General features: G+C 47.0%; 1 protein-coding gene across 1 annotated transcript; it reads left to right on the forward strand.

The window, feature by feature from the left end:
* Positions 1-618: 618 nt before the first annotated feature.
* RNF26 (ring finger protein 26) lies at positions 619-5,824 on the forward strand. The gene has a single exon (XM_039350624.1). The coding sequence runs from the start codon at positions 1,552-1,554 to the stop codon at positions 2,983-2,985; it is 1,434 nt and encodes a 477-aa protein (XP_039206558.1). The 5' UTR covers positions 619-1,551; the 3' UTR covers positions 2,986-5,824.
* Positions 5,825-16,561: the final 10,737 nt, after the last annotated feature.

The raw sequence follows: 16,561 nt of genomic DNA on the forward strand, positions 1-16,561 counted from the left end.
GGGGGCTTTAGATTTAGAGGACCCCGGCAAGAATTTGAGTTTAACGCTTCTGGAGCTTCCCCCCCTCCCAACTGGGGAAACTGGTTTTACCTTCACAGAAAGGCAAATAAAATAAAATAAAATGAAATCTCCACAGGATGAAAAAATGAAATCTGCAATTGTTTTTGCTTCAATATATGCCTTAGCTTTTGCAAAAAACCTTCCCCCGTTTTTTTTAAAATTAATGATTTATTAATTTATTATTTATTTAAATAAAAAGCTATCTCAGATGAAAGAAAGGTTGGAAGAAGACCTGATGGATGGTGAATAAAGTATCACCAGATAAATAAAGGATTCACAACGACCGCTATGTTTAAAATGCATTATTTCTGCTGTTATTTCTGGGCTCCCAAAGATGCAAAAAGCTCCGCCCCCTTGGAGGCGGGGAAAGAGTGAGCAACGCCCCGTCCCTCAAATCCCGTGACCAACTCCTTCCCGCCTTTCTCCAGGCCTCGCCTCTAGGGAAGCCACGCCCCTCTCCTCCTTCCCCCCTCGGCTCGGAGCAACGTCAACCGCCCGAAGGCGACTTTCAAAACGGACCAATCGCGGCGCTGGAAGGGCGAAAACAACAGCCGCTGCGGCCAATGGCGAGAGGGAAACTCAACATCCCTCGCGTTTGCCCTCGCTGATTGGCCGCCGGGGCGCCCGCTCCCCCCAAGATGGCGGCGCCCAGCAGAAGGGAGGAGAGCGCTTGGTGGGGAGGCGGCCGAGGTACCTGAAGGGGCGGTGGTCGCTGGCGCCCCTCGCGGTTGGCACGGAGGCAGCCCCGCTTGGCGAGGCGAGGACGAGGCTGCGGCCTTCCGCGCGGAGGGACCGAGATTCCGCGCTTCACGACGTGGGGGGCCGCCCCCCTAGGGGGGGAGGGAGTTCCCGTGGGCCCTCCCCTCCCCCACCCTAGACCCCGCCTCAGTGTTTTCGGGACGCCCCCCCCCATTGTCCCACCTAGCGGCCCTCCTTCCTCGCAGGGTCCCCTGGTTTCGACCCATGGCATGACCTGTCCCCCCCCTCCCCGAAAGGAGCCCCAGACTCTGACCTGAATCATAAGGGCCAGGAAGACCCCCGAGGGGAGGCTGGAGAAGAGAGAGAAAAAGCATCCCCCCCCCCAATTGGGGTTCTTGCCCAGGGTTCCCTGGATGGGACCTAGTGATTTGCAAGCCCCACTGCCTTGATTTGGGGCAAGGACTCTGCTCCAGAAAAGAATCAAGAGGGGCTTCCCTTTGGGGAGAGGAATTGTCTGATTGTCCATCCAAGGGAGCCTTAACTACGATGAACGGCGCTTCTCCCAAATTTGGATTGGCTGCCCCGTTTGCCCCTTGATGCCCAGCGAGCAAAGACTTTGCCGGACTTTCTGCCTTGTTGCCAAAGCATTTCCCCCCCCCCTTTTAATGTAGAAAATTAGGGAGCAAAACGCACACACGCCTCTCCTTCCTGCTGCCTTTACGAAGCCCCCCTCCCTCTGTGCAGTTGGCTTCAGCTGGTTCTTGTCTTGGCCGATTCTTCGAGAGCTCAGCTATGGATCTAGTGTTCCTGGTGATCAACGGCATGGGGATGGTGTTGGATCTGCTGGTCATCCTGCTGGATATCAACTTCTTCCTCGTTTCCACCACCCTCTCAGCCTTGATCTGGCTTATCGCCTTTGTTTACAATCTGCCCAATGCCACGGTGGCCTGTCTGAGCCAGTTCTGGAATGGGATCTTGATCCTTGTGCTATGCATCCTGGAGGCGTTGTACTACTTGACTCTGGGCTCTGTGCACGCAGTTGTCAACTTGTTGAGAGGATTCTGTTCCAGCATGGAGAGTTTGAAAGTGCTAGGTCACCTCTTCACCCACCTGGGCCTGAGGAGCAAAGAAATTGTGCACCGAGGTTTCTGGAACCTGATTGGCTCTGGTCAGACGCTTCTGAGACAGATGTGTGAAGTGTGCGCCATAGCTATGAGCCTTGTGGCTTACTTCATGAACAGCATAATCAACATCTGCCTCATTGGAACTCAGAACCTTTTTGCAGTAGGGCTGGCCCTGTGGGATACTATAGTTGGCCCCTTTCTGAGGATCACAGACCTGCTGGTTGCCTTCCTTGCACGCCTCTCCAGCAGTGCCATTGCTACGGCCATTCTCCTGTGGACTCCCTGTCAACTGGCTGTTGATCTCTTGGCCTCAGTGAGCAAACTGCTGATCAACGTCTTCTTTGTCAACCTGTATGGCATGGTTTTGGTCTCTGTGGTACTTGCCATCAGCATCTTTATCCTGAACCCACAGCTGACTTGGACCCTGGCAAACCAAGTGGCTGGCTATTTGAACACGATGCCTTCCTACCATCGCTTGCTCAGAGACATGCAACGCCTTTATCACATCATGCTCCTGTCCCTGGAGATGCTGCTGAGCTCCCAGACCTGGCATAGGTTGGCAGACTGGGGCCTTCAGGTGCTCAGTTGGAACAGGAACATCTGGGCAGCTAACCAGCATGGAGAACAAGAACCGCAGCTGGTGCTTGAAGCTCCCCAAGAAAGAGCAGGGGGAGCTGCTGTGGGACAGAGACTGGCTCCACAAGAACCATATCCACGAAGACAAGGGCCAACGGTGATCATACGTCCCCGACAAAGAGGTAGCAGGGACCAGACCAGAATGGACAATGATCTGGGAACAGCCACACAACAGTTTCAGCCTCAGGGGGAAGGACCAAGTGTATCCCAGACCAAAACAGCAAAAAAAGAGCAACTAAATGCTTTGGAAGAAGACAATGACCCGTGGCGGCTTCTTAAAGAACAAGAAGAACGGAAGAAATGTGTCATTTGCCAGGATCAAACCAAGACAGTCCTTTTACTGCCCTGCCGTCACCTTTGCCTGTGCCAAGAATGCACTGAGATCCTGCTGCAGCAGGCCATCTACCAACGGAACTGCCCTCTGTGCAGACAGATGATCTTGCAGACTCTCAACGTCTACCTGTGAGCTTCAGAAGAAGCAGCTTGAGCTCCTTCCCACGTGCTTTTTGCCAAAGCACAAGAGGTCTCTGGCCCTTGGACCTCTGTAACAGCTGGTAATGGCTCTTGGTGTCAACACTGAGTACCCCCCCCTTTTTTTTTTAATTTCCAGAGACAGTAATTGCAGTTAGCGGAACCTGAAAAATGCTATGAATTGTTTCTTTGCACTTCTGTTTTTATGGTTTCTTGCTTTCATAAGGGGGGAAAAAAAAGAAACATACCCTGATTGCTGATCACAGAAATACCGGTGGTTGGGAAACTTTCCTGTTGTAAGAGGTGGTGGTGAAATCATGCACCATATTCAGATGCGAGACTAAAAGAGTCTAATGGCTGTTTTTTTATCCAGAGTATGCAGCCATGCATTGGAAAATTTCACAAGGTACAACTATTGTCTTAGATTCTAGCTCTTATTGAAGAGCACATAGATGCTTCATAGATTAGCTTATTAAGAAAGATCATATTCCACCTACGGGCTTGCAATTTTCACAGATTATCTATCTATGCAAAATAGTACATTCCAACTCTATTGCACAACTCAAATTCCCTTCTTCCTTCCTCTTTTGAGGATAATTTTGGGAACCTAATAGTACCAACTACACTCTGCTAGCTAGCAAATGGCTCTTATAAGCAGCAGTGGAAGGTAAAAGTGAAACTGATGGGTTTGGCCAGTGAAAAGGCTTTTATGATTCTTAGTCTGAACTGGTTTTAGAACATGTTCTAGATGTCATAATTTAATTCTGGAAAGCAGAATTGCTGTGGCTTTTAAGGAGACATTGTAGATTGGGATGTCCAACTTTGGTAACATGAAGATCTGTGGAAAGCATGGCTAGCTGGGGAATTCTGGGAGTTGAAGTCCACAGGTCTTCAATTTGCCAAGATGGGATGCCCCTGTTGTAAATCGTGTAAGGATAATTCCAAGGAAAGAAGGCAGTTGTGATTACAGTGCTTTGCTTGACTCTTGGGTGAAGAGATGTTGTTGTTTTCAGAGGCAGTCATTAAATATCCACAGGACTGCTTGGAAGGCCAGCCCTGAGTGTACCAATGGGCAGGCGATAAGTGCCCACACCTAGTAGAATCAGTTATTTTCTTTAATGTTTAAATTGGAAAGAAAAATCTTGAGGCTGAAATCCCGAAGAACTTTATTCCGTTTTTTGGGAATGGCTGAATTATTGATAGCCTTTAAATGGAACCTGGTTGAAACCGCAGTGCAAAGTGGCTGGATCCCAGCTATGCAAATAGGCTCAATTGCAGCAGCCTTCACAGAGGAGGTGTTTGAGACTGTGGCATATTTGTTTGTTACCAAACCCTGCTGATTTTAAGAATGTCTCTTTTTCCAAGAAGGTTTGCTGAGAAGGCTGAGACTCCCTTGGAAAAGTTGGGTGCTGCTAAAACGGGCTGGCCCAGGGCTCAGTGTCCGTCATGAGTAATGCCTATCAGCTCTCCTTTGAGATGGTGTTTGACCTGTCTTTGGAGATTGTGCAGTTCCAGTCCAAAGCCTTCAGGGCACTAAACTTCCCTTTGCACAAATCAGATTTTTCCAGCATTGAAAAACCAGAGTTCCTATCCTGCTAGTTTGGGATGTCAAAGTCAGCTGTAAACATTCTCAACAGCAGGTTTTTAAGGGCTATTGTGTGTGCCATCCGAATTCAAGGTAGAAATCTCTATTGAGAAGATTTACCATCAGTTTACAAGAGGAATGTTATATATAGTAGAATTTGCTGCAGTTTGTGTCTCCCTGGCTACAGGTGGGCGAGGATCAGAGCCTAGACCTCTGCTGTCCTTTGACCAATCTTGCAACATTTTGTTCTCTTCTTTCAAAACAAAAGGAGGAGCTATTTTTATTCATTGATGCAATCGGTTTTATTTTTCATCTGCATCCACAGCCGGGGAAACATTAAAACCCCAGCCATTGTCTATGCTGGTTTTTAACTTTGTTTTACTTGAAAGTCTTCTGTGTTTTGTTTTTCTAATCTAATTTTAAAGCTTAGAATTAAATTGTCAAAGCAGTGCTTAACTCTAGCAGAGAACTAACTGAGAGTTCTTTTTATTTTGGGAAAGGCTGCAAGATTCTAGGAGTTGGAGGGGTAAAATGAGGGAATTGACCAATTGCTAAACTGAGTGCCTTAATGCTGGCAGTGCTGAAGGCCTGTGCTGGTGTGTATGCAGAGGAGGCTCTGTTCAGGTCAGAAAAGAAAAATCCGTGAATAGCAGCAGGCTGGATCCAGAGACATAACTGGAGTTAACGTCATAAATAAAATAGGCTGCAAGCTTCCAGATGCAAGGAGGGATCTGTTCTTTTTATAACACCCATGCTTTTTGTAAATGCTTCCTGTAAATTACAGAGGCTCTAAACAGACCTTCACTATCCCGGAGTCCATTAGAGGTGATGGTTTAAAGTAAGGGTCTCCAAACTTGGCAATTTTTTAAGACCTGTGAACTTCAACTGCCAGAATTCCCCAACCAGCCATGCTGGCCTGGGAGTTGAAGTCCACAAGCCTTTAAAGTTGCCATGTTTGGGGACCCCTGCTTTAAAGGTTTCTAGTGCCCCACCTGGGACAGCTGAAAGATTTAGGTTTATCTTCTCTAAAGGTTACTAGGCCTGGGGAGGGTATGCTAAACCATCCTCCTGAATTTACCTGGGTGCAGGTTGGGAGATGTACCTTGTTGTTTAATCCAGTCCTTTTTATCTGCAGACTAGAAAGAGTGTTCTCTGTTTTTACCTTTGAAGACTTAAGGCTTTGCACGTCCTGATCTGTACTTGAGGATTTAAGAGAAGTTAGAATAAAATATATTCTTCCTTGTCTGTTCCTCCCGTCTCTGAAGAACGTCCTTCTGGTGTTATTCAGTCTGTAATTTTTTATCACATGCAGGTAATTCCACAGTGCCCTAGAGGGAGAGCTGGAGAGAGGAAAAGATAAGCATAGTTTTAATAGCAGAAGTGCCTGCTCTGTTTGTAAAGAGGTTGCTGCTTGCTCCTGATCTGTGCCTTGTCCAATACTGCTGCCCATTCCAGTCCCCTTCCTGAGCCGTTGTTGTGTTCACACAATCTGACTGCCTCTCTGGAGAGACCATTTAGTTGCTTGGGTGAATTTCGCATTATGTAAACGACTTGATCAATTTAAAAAAAAAAAAGAGCTATATCCTGCTACTCTTTTTCTTTCTTAATTTTTTTTTTTCAAGAGACAATATTCTCTGGGTCCCTTTTAATTTCTGAACATGTGGGAAGTTCTCTATGCTTTCCGGGTCAACAGGTTGCAGAAAGAACGTGGTGGGAAATGGCGTGGGAATCCCAGCTAGGTTGAAAGGTCAGCCTTGGCAAATCGCTTGGGAGGTTCTGGAGAGCTTACGCTATGATTTGTTGAGCAAATCCCAACTACTGGATTCCTTTAATATGCCATGAATCACTGCTTATCAAACACAGCTAGGGAAGGCAAATCTAAAGTACATTAAGGCAGCTATAGTTCAATTATTTGGTAATTTGATCATATCAAAGGAAATTTGTTTTCTGTAGCTCTTGGGGGGTTATAATGTCAGTATCCTTTTCTGCAAAAGGTTCCAGCATCTGAATGAAGCTTTGCAGTTGGTCCTCCCCATTCCTGGATTTAATCCCTAATCTGAAACTGAAAGGGAAAGTCCTTTTTCTGTATCGTGGGTGCTGCTCTGAGTTAAACTCCAAAAATTGCTTCTAGAAGGGGAAATCCCTTTGGAAGCACAGCTGAAATCCAGCCAGACCAGAATATTATGGCCGGGGTGTCTAGTTGCAAGTCTCTGCAAAATTTGGCCAAGATGGCAGAACAAAGACAAGTGAGTCACTATGGAACTCTCCACCAGAAAAAGGTGACTGGGATGTGAAGATAAGTGAAGAAAAAGCTGGTGAACTTTCTAAAAACACACTCAACTGGTGTGGAAACATTTGCGGTAGAAGAGTTGCAATCTCGGTCTCTTCTGTTATAATGGAGCGTATCCTTCAGCAAGGTCTTAAAATCGCTAGCCTGAATTGAAAAAAAATTGAAGATGAAAATTTAAGCCATTTGCTGAACTGGGTTGTATTGTTCCCCAGTTTCCTCCCTTTAACCTGATGGTAAAATGAAGGAGTTTTTCTGTCTTTGTCCCCTCTTCATTGTTCCCTAAGCATCTTTATTTTCTCTGAGAAGCCCCATCTACAGCCATCAAAATGAAACAAGCAAAAAAGCAAAAAAAATACATATCTGACTCGTTTCATCTTAAATAAAAGAATCTGAACCGGACATCAGAAGAACTTTTGAGACATAGCTATCTGTTGAGGTAATCCAACACACACCCAAGATAACCCTAATTTACAGTTGTGATAGAACAGTCTGTCCTTTCAAAATTTGCCTGTGTGCCCTCACTGATATTCCATAAAGAGCCATGTGGTTGGCTAATGACCTCCTAAACTGCTTTGTGGAAATTTCCTGAGGATGATTACAAGACCACTGCAAACAGACCCAGCTTATCTTCAACAGAATCATTTGCTTTCTTCCAGAGAAAGCATGGTCTGTTGAACACCCTTGGCAGGAGATAGAGGCTGTCTTGGGGCATAGTTGGAAACTAATCAAGGAGAGAAGCAACTTAGAACTAAGGAGAAATTTTCTGATGGTGAGAACAATTAATCAGGGTAACGATTTGCCTCCAGAAGTTGTGGGTGCTCCGTCATTAGAGGTCTTTAAGAAGAGATTGGACAACAATTGTATAGATTCTGGTATAGATTCTTCTGCTTGAGCGAAGGGTTGGACTAGAACAGGGGTCCTCCACCCCCGGTCCGTGGACCGGTACCGGGTCACGACATGCCAGTAACCAGTCTGCACAAACAAACAAAGCCCCATCTGCGAGATGCAGGCAGCACACGAAACCATGCACCCTCCAGTCCGCGGAAAAACCTCTCTGCGTGGAACCAGTCCCTGGTGCCCAAAAGGTTGGGGATCTCTGGACTAGAAGACCTCCAAGGTTCCTTCCAAATCTCTTTTTCTGTTACTTAAGTCTCCCTGTTGGGGCTACCCAAGCAATATGATGCCCTCCCCAACTGAGAAAAGCTTTGGATGGTACATGGTGGTTTCTTCTTGCCTCCTAAGACCACTTGGCCTCTGAAGTGTCAGGCAATCTGTTCCCTAAATCATGGCCATTAAACCAAGAAACTGAACATTCCCCAATTATATTTGTCATTCTGCTGTAATCACTTGTTGAATCACATCTCAATTGGTGGGTCCGTGCCTTCGTTCTTCCATTCCCTAAAGGTACAGGTAGTCCTCAACTTACGACCGGTTCCTTAGCAACCATTCAAAATTACAACACCCCCTCAAAAGCTACTTATGACTTGGTTCCAGAGTCCCGATGGTTTCACGCACACTCCTGCGGTCACATGACTGCATTTTGGCCACTGGCTCACCTGGTTGCCATGTTCTGCAATCCTATGATTGTGATTTACATTCTTTTGACAGGTTTTGGCTTTTTCAAGTGTTTTCCAACAAAAAACCGCCGATAGAAATACAATGTTAACAACTGCTCCCCCCAAAATTTTTTTTTGAAATTGAAATTGCGTTTGGACATGTGGCTGCTTCAAATTAATGACTGTCATGACTTATGGAAATCCTGGGCTCCCTTATGGTTGTAAGGTGAGGGCTACCTACACCTTTCTTCTCAAGTGGAGATTTACTGGCTACTCAGCTTAGCGCAGTGGTTCTCAACCTGTGGGTCGGGACCCCATTTGGGGTCGAACGACCATTTCACGGGGGTCGCCAAACAAGGCTGTCTGCCATTTTTTCCCCCTTTTCTTTGGCCACGCCCCTGGTACCCGGTGATGTATAAGTGGTTGGGGGTCACCACAACATGGGGAACTGTATTATGGGGTCGTGGCATTAGAAAGGTTGAGAACCACTGGCTTAGCGGGATGTGTGAGACAGACAGAGATCAGTGAACCATCAATCAAAGGTTGCAGACTCATCTTTCAATGGACTTGTGTATCTCTCTCTCTCTCTCTCTCTCTCTCTCTCTCTCCCTCCCTCCCTCCCTCTCCCTGTAGGGAGGGACTATTTTGTCCCCTATTTGAGCAGCAAAATATTTTGGTGCCAATTTGGTACCATGGAAGTCAGTATCACTGCAGCTCCCAGTTGGTTCATACGTGCAATTCTTCCTCCACAGCATCCGCAATCCAGGATCTACATAAATTCCCATGAGTGACCCGGCCAGAGCAAGGGAAATCTGGAGGAGGAAGCTTGTCTTTGTGCTGGGCAGCGTAAGGTCGTTTTCCTGCAGCCGTTCTCTAAACATTCTTTTTTTTTTTCTCATCTAGCTGAAGGCCCCTTTTTGGAAAAATTTACATTTGGGGGGAAATGAGTTCAAATACTTTTTTTCGGAAAAAACTTTCCTCTTTCTCTTCCTCATTCTATATCTGTGTCTATTTATAGTGGAGAGTAGAACATGTTCTAGTCCCAGTAGAATTGACCATTTTTTAAAATAACCCTTTCAAACTTGTGGGAACAAGAGATGGTAAAATGATCCTCAAACATATCTGATTTGGCACTGGATCAAGAACATTGAGAGGCATGCAACAAAACATTGCATTTTTGCCTTCTGCTTATCCTGGACTACGTCTTGTAGTCAGGTGACAATCCCCGCTTGGCTCCCAGATTTCCCTGCTACTCTTCATGTAGCAGAGCTGGGCCCTCAATTGTGAACCCATTTGCTGTAAACAAGGAGGTTGCTTCTGGGCAACACTTCTGATGGTGTATAACCGGTGTGGGTGCTTCCTTGGCTACCTGCAAATGGATGAGATGCTCAAAACTCCCCTGGTTTGGCTAATCTTTGGAAACAGTCTCATTGAAGATGCTCTCACTGGATCTTCTGTTTTCTGGTCCTGTCTTGCCGTAGTAGAGACTGAAATGGTGTCCAAAGAGTGTGGCCAAAGTCATCAAGTTGGTGGCCACTCCAGTACAAAGAAAGCTTTGCCCATTTTTATGGACATTGCTTATGCTGGGCATCCCTGCCCTCTCCATGCCTAAGGTTCAGGAAGAGAAAGAACGCCTTCAGACTTTCACAGAAGAGGACCACAGATGAAGACATGTCTGCCAACATCTCAATGATGTTGAGATTGAGTGAGGAAGGGTGAAAAATTTCTATTTGCTTGGATATAAGTAGATCCTGACTAGTTGAGGAACGAAGGAAACAAAGAATCAACCTTGAGAACTGGCGAGAAAAAAATGGGGAAAACTATGAATGGGTTGATACCCATGCTGTTGACTGAAGTAACATTGTTCTGCTGATGCTTGTAAATCATTGGTTGCTATCATGCAGAAATGACAGATGAAGTCACTTAATGCCCGAATGTTCACCAGCTGCCCACTTGCTCCAAGTCATTGCTAATATTCTGCAGAGAAAACTAAATATTTTTCTCTCCCAGCCACTCTATTGTTAAGTCATGCTGTTTACTCATTGCTTGGTTCCTCTAGATCAGCGGTTTTCAACCTGTGGGTTGTGACCCCTTTGGGGGTCGAACGACCCTTTCACAGGGGTCGCCTAAGACCATCGGAAAACACATATTTCCGATGGTCTTAGGAACCGAGACACCGCTCCACATCCATCTCCGCATGGCCTCCTCCGCCATTTGCACAGAGAGAGAGAGAGAGGCACTTTCGCTTCCCTTCTCTCTCTCTCAGGCAGACTTACCTCCTGCAGGGCTCCTGATTGGCCCTGTGCCCGGGTGCCCCACCCCCTGGGAGAAGCACAGCCAGGGCCTCATGGCCTTGGAGCCGCCCGGGGAAGCCCTGGGACCCCTGCTGGGAGCGGCCCGCTGGAGGTTCTGCTGAGCGGGCCAGCCCTCCCGCAAGCCACGGTCCAAGGGAGACCAGCCCCTGCGATCCCCAGCCAGCCCAAACATTGGCCTGCTGGCCGGGAAGGAAGAAGGAGATGCAGCAATGGTAGGAAAGGAGAGCCTCCTCCTGGGGCCCGGTGCTGGCTGCGGCTTCCTTGCCCTCCTCTTCCTCTTCCCCTTCTGCTGCCCCCCAGGCGGCTCGGGTGGGCACTGGGACAAGATGGGTGCCTGGAGGGAGCAGCTGGGCTGGTGGAGGGTCTGGCAGGGGCTGCATGGCACCAGTCCCCACCGCGGCTCCATTGATAGGCGGAGGGCGAGGCTGGGCAGTGTGGAGTCCTGGCAGGGGCGGCGGCTGGGCCGGAGGTGGCGAGGACCCCCGACGATGCAGCCATGCGCCGCTGTCACTGGAGCTGCTGCCTCTCCCTCCCCACCTGTTCGGCTGAGGATGCAGTGGAGGCCAGGCCGGGAATGGCGGGGACCCCCGATGTTGCTTCCGTAAGAGAGAGAGATGAAAGAGAGAGATGAAAGAGAGAGAAAGAGGCAAGAGAGAAAGAGAGGAAAGAGATAAAGAGAGAAAAGGGGAAGAGGAAAGAAAAAGGAAAGAGGAAAGAGGGACAGAGGAAAGAAAGAGAAGAGAGGAAAGAAAGGAAAGAAGAAAGAAACAGGAAAAGAGGAAAGAGAAAGAGGAAATAGAGAGGAAAGAAAGAGAGGAGAGAGAAAGAGAGAGAGTAAAGAGGGAGAGGAATGGCGCTTCTCCAACCAGGCTGGGCGGAGCCGCCTTCCTGCCCCCCCTCCCCGGCCAGCTGGATGGGGAGTTGGGGGTCACCACAACATGAGGAACTGTATTAAAGGGTCGCGGCATTAGGAAGGTTGAGAACCACTGTTCTGGATACTGACATGTAGATGCTTTCTTGGAAAAGTTCTGGACTTTCAATTCTGGATCACGAAGCAGCCATTAAATAGCTAAACATCCTCAGAACAAGCGGTGGAACATACTTGAAGGATAAAAATGGGTTTTCTGCACAATCTGGACCAGGAAGGTGAGTGAGAACTTGACTCCCTCCAGTTTCTCATGAAGTCCTTCTCTTGCAGACCCACTGTGAATGGTTTCAGCAGACCAGGAAAATGAGCGATTCAACATTTGTATTTGTTATGAGCAGAGTAATTAACAACAGAGCTTTCCCTTGCTGGTTTTCCACAGGAAAAGTTGAGAGCCTTCAAAGCTGCCCCAGATACGTATTTTCCTCTGGGACACGAGAAGATGTGCAGCTGGGCCTCCCAACACCAACACAAAGAGGGGTTCCCCTGTGGGAATGGGATCAGAGAGATCCAGGCGGAAATCCTTGCTCAAATATTGGAACTCCCTGAGGGAATTTGGGAGACTTTGCTCCAACTTTGATTTCCCAGCCCAGGCTGTCTTGCAGACTTATTAGGAGTAAACAAAAGCCAATGCTGCCTTGCCCTGCCTAGTCACTACCTAGTAAAAACTAGGTAACACTATAGGAGTAATAATAAATGTTTCAAACCCACCTTTTACCATCTTGTAGCCAGAGCTCTCAATATGTTCTTGAGAACTTCCAAGGAGGCTTTCAGAAGGGACAGTCTGTTGGCTTCCTATCTACCGGGAGCTAACGTTGCCCCAATTTCAATGTAATGGAAGGGAGAGGACTCAGATCACATGATTGTGGCCATCTTGATGTTTTGTCCCCCATCCCTGCAGGACATCCCTGATGGCAGAGATGGAAAATCGCACATTTCGCCCAAAGTTCTGTTCCAAAGTTGAATTCCATGCCTTTGGTTCGTTTCCCCCCCCCCCAAAAGTAAGAGTCCCATTTAATAGAGAGCTGAGCTGGGGATCTTGTTCCATTTGTCTCCCTGTGTACCCACTTAATTTATCCCCCTAAGTCATTCTTTTCCCCCCACCCCAAACCTGCTCTCTTTGTTTGGCAAAATCAGAGACCCAGCCGTTGAGGGAGGATGACAGAGACAAGAGCAGGTGGCTACTTTAATGAGGAAGGAGGTGCTTGCAGCTCCATTGGTCTGTTAGCAATTCAAGCAGCAGATGCCAAGCTGAACCCTTTCCTGCTTTGGGGCATCTTATCTTCTAATCTCTAAATGAGGGGGGATCCCTCCAAGCTCAGAGCAAGGGAATAAGCTAATAAAACTTTCCTCAGGAGAAAGCAACTGAACCACAAGGCTTGCAGCAAAGAGATAATGGTTGTTTTTTGTTTTGCAAAGCCAAACCAGCAGACTTCATGTGTGTGTTGAAGCCATCAACTTTTTCAGGTGTTGAAATACAGACCCGTGTCTTTGACTGGACACAAAAAAAATTCAGACACTCCAAGAATTGGAGAACAGGTCAGATCTTCCTGGCCCCAAACAGAACTGTTCATATCAATTTGGCTTCTTCTAATTTGCTTTTCAGGCCGTTCTACAGCTTGAGGGTTATTGATTGTGATTGGCAGGATCTTCAGTATGGTTCCATGTGTTAACAGGTTTTAGATCCTGGTTGCTTCTGTTCTTGATATGGTCGGCCAAGGAGAGGGTGTTTGGAATGGAGGGGGGAGATGTTGTAGAGAATTAAATGGGGTGGTTAGTGTGTGTGCGTGTGTGTGTGTGTGTATGCTTATAGTGAGATGTGAGATGGACTCTGCAAAGCTCCAAGACACAAGACATAGCCTTCCTTTGTTGCAATGCTGAAAACGCTCTTGGCTCAGCTACGCAACTCCTATGTCATTTGGGATAGAGGCCTTTCATCAGCATTGACCCCGCGGGGCGCTTTTCTTCAACAAGGAGATCATTCCTGCTAAACCAGGATACCAAACAGAAACAGAGTTGGGACCTTGGAGGTCTTCCAGTCCAACCCCCTGCTAAAGCAGGAAACCCTCTACCATTCCAGGCAAATGGCTGTCCAGTCTCTTAAAAACTTCCAGTGTTGGAGCACCCACAGCTTCTGGAGGCAAGCCGCTCCATTGATTAATTGTTCTCCCTGTCAGGAAATTTCTCCTTTCTAGCTTGGATCTCTCCTTGATATTTTACATCCACTGTTTCTTGTCTTGCCTTCAGAAGAGTGCTTTGGAAAATAAGTTGACCCCCTCTTCTTTGGGCAGTCCTTCAAATATTGGAACTCTGCTATCATGTCACTCTTAGACCTTCTGTTCGTTTTATTAGACATACTCAGACCCAGATGGACCCAGAATGCCACCACCTCCCAGCTTCTGAAACCCTGCTGTAGGTGTGTCAGCTCAGCCAGCTTCCTGGAGGTCCAGAGCGAAATGAATTCACCACTGGGAGTTGCAGCAACCTGCCTTGAAAATGAATGGGACAGCTTGGCTTGGCCATACGACACACTTAACGTGGTACCAGACTTTGGTGGGAGTGGTGAGGTTTCCCTCCCAGCCCCCTGAAAACCTCCAGATGTGGCCCTCAAGTTTGAAGACTCCATCCCTTGAGCCAACACTGGGAAACTTCAGCAAACATCTGGGAAAGCTCCAGAAGGATTTAGAAAAGTAGCCCGGAGGAGATCTATTTTTGGTAAGAAGGCAAAACGCATGCTAAAAATAAAGGACCTTTCTCTATCACTCTCCCCCTTCTCACTTTGGAATTACTGAAGTTCTCACACTGAAAAATCTTAGTCTGGACAGGAAAAGAAGGCTGATCCTGGAATTTCAGAGGAAAGTCTGAGCAGGGATTGTCCCCAGCATTGTCCCCCTGAAAAGGTGTAGAGATTGCACAAAGAAAGGTGAAGACTGCGAACATTCTGCAAACTTGTGAAGACTGCAAACATTCCTTGTGCAGTCCAGAGCTGCTAAACCTTTGGCTATAGACCAATGCTTCTCAACCTTAGCAATTTTAAGACGTGTGGATTTCGACTCCCAGAATTCCCCAGCCAGCATAGCTGGCTGGGGAATTCTGGGAGTTGAAGACCACATGTCTTAAAGATGCTAAGGTTAACAAATTCCACTCTAGGACTCTTGTTTAGCCTTTTAGAAATGTTCTTTGCAGCTGGTTAAATCCCCACCAACCCCCTAGAATTTCCAGTGATGTGAAATGTAGTATACTGAGCAGAAACAGTTGCAGACCATCGCTTAGACCCTTTCTGAACCTCTGGCTCCACATCTCTGGAGTTGAGCGATTTCATTGGTTGCCATCCTTGGCCCCACCCCAATCTGCTTTAAGCTCCACCCTCAGAGGCCACTTGCTCTGCTCCATACCTGGCCAGAGAGCCAGAATCTTTCATCACGCAGAAATAATTCATTTTCATACCAAAACTACTCAACCATCAGCCATGCAAAATGCCGGAGACTTTGATGATGCTGTTTTTCTAACACGCCCTTCAGGGGGCGATTGAATCACTCGCGTTCTGCACTTGTGCAAAATCTTGAACCATAAAACAGCCCAAGGGGCCAATTTTGCACAGCGTATAAATCACACGTGCAGAAGTAACCGAGATTAGACAAGGTGAACACCATCTGAGCTTTACTGACAGTACAAAGGGAGCTATTGACTCGATGAAGTGTATGGCTTGGATTTTACGTGGTTTTTCTGGATCCCCATTTTTGTTTTAAAACGGGGGTTCAGCTCACTTTGCTACATCACTCAATTCATTGAACGGCCTTCGCCCTCCAGCTGCCAAAAGGTTGCACCAGTTGCTGTCACTTTCTCCCCTCTTCTTTCGGACAGTTAAAAGTACTCCAAATCTTTATATTTTAAGAAATTTGAGAGGTGGGACGAGTGGAGAATGATAGGAAGGGGAAAGATATGCACAGAAACATTTATTGCATGGAGAAAATGTAACCAAATGGACCAAATCTCTTCACAGAAAAAAAAATGTAGAGTACAAAACTTACAAACCAGGTTAATTATGAAGTTAAACTTGGCCATCAAATGCAACTCTGAGCTCAGGGTGCCCCCTAGTGGACAGAACCTTTCATGCTCGGTTACAGCAAACCTCAATTCATGAGGGCAGGGCCCCCCTTCTGAACAATTTCTTCAAATTATGCTAGAATATACCACATTTTCTTCAAAGTTCTCTTGCAACTCGACCACTGCAAGGATGAACCCACTGCAAGGATGGACCCTCTGCAAGGGCTGCTGCTAAAGGCTGAGTTTTCGCAGGAGAAGACAAGGGACATCATGAAGTTTGTTGTTGTTAATTGCGAAGTCGTGTCCGACCCATCGTGACAGATTGCATAATGTTAGGATGATGACATCACGAAGCCTGTGATTTTATACTGTATTGGCTTGCATTGGATGCTTATGGGATGGCTAGTCAGTTTGATAGCCACTCAAGTGTTTCTCAATCTTGGCAACTTTAATACAAGGGGACTTCAATTCCCAGAATTCCCAGCCAGCATTTATTCTGGAGAAGGGAAGTTGAAGCAAACTTTGACTTAATATCTGAACCAGCCCTTATTTTGTAGCTATCAGAAGATGCAGACCAACCCAAGATAATGATGACCAGTTCATCTTCTGGGTACCAAAAGTGACTTGGGGAGCTTGCTAACCTTTCTCTCTTTGGGGAGGGTTGAAATAAGTTTCTCTTATTTCATCTTGGAGGGAGGGGAAAATGGTCAACTCTCGTCATTGCAAGACCCCACTGAGAGAAGAAGGTGGGAACAGGCCCCCTCTTCCCCAGTGGCTGATGTGAGTAGGGAATTAATCCCTTTTGGGGGTAGTGCAAAACATGGAACTGTGAACTAGCCAGACTGAGTTGGCC

Source organism: Crotalus tigris, unplaced genomic scaffold (genome assembly GCF_016545835.1).
Source record: "Crotalus tigris isolate CLP2741 ecotype Arizona unplaced genomic scaffold, ASM1654583v1 scf7180000018340.3345759, whole genome shotgun sequence".
Classification (NCBI taxonomy): Eukaryota; Metazoa; Chordata; class Lepidosauria; order Squamata; family Viperidae; genus Crotalus; species Crotalus tigris.

What these genes read in the sequence shown, in the direction of transcription:
- RNF26 (XM_039350624.1), top strand. Translation starts at nt 1,552, where the DNA reads ATGGATCTAGTGTTCCTGGTGATCAACGGCATGGGGATGGTGTTGGAT.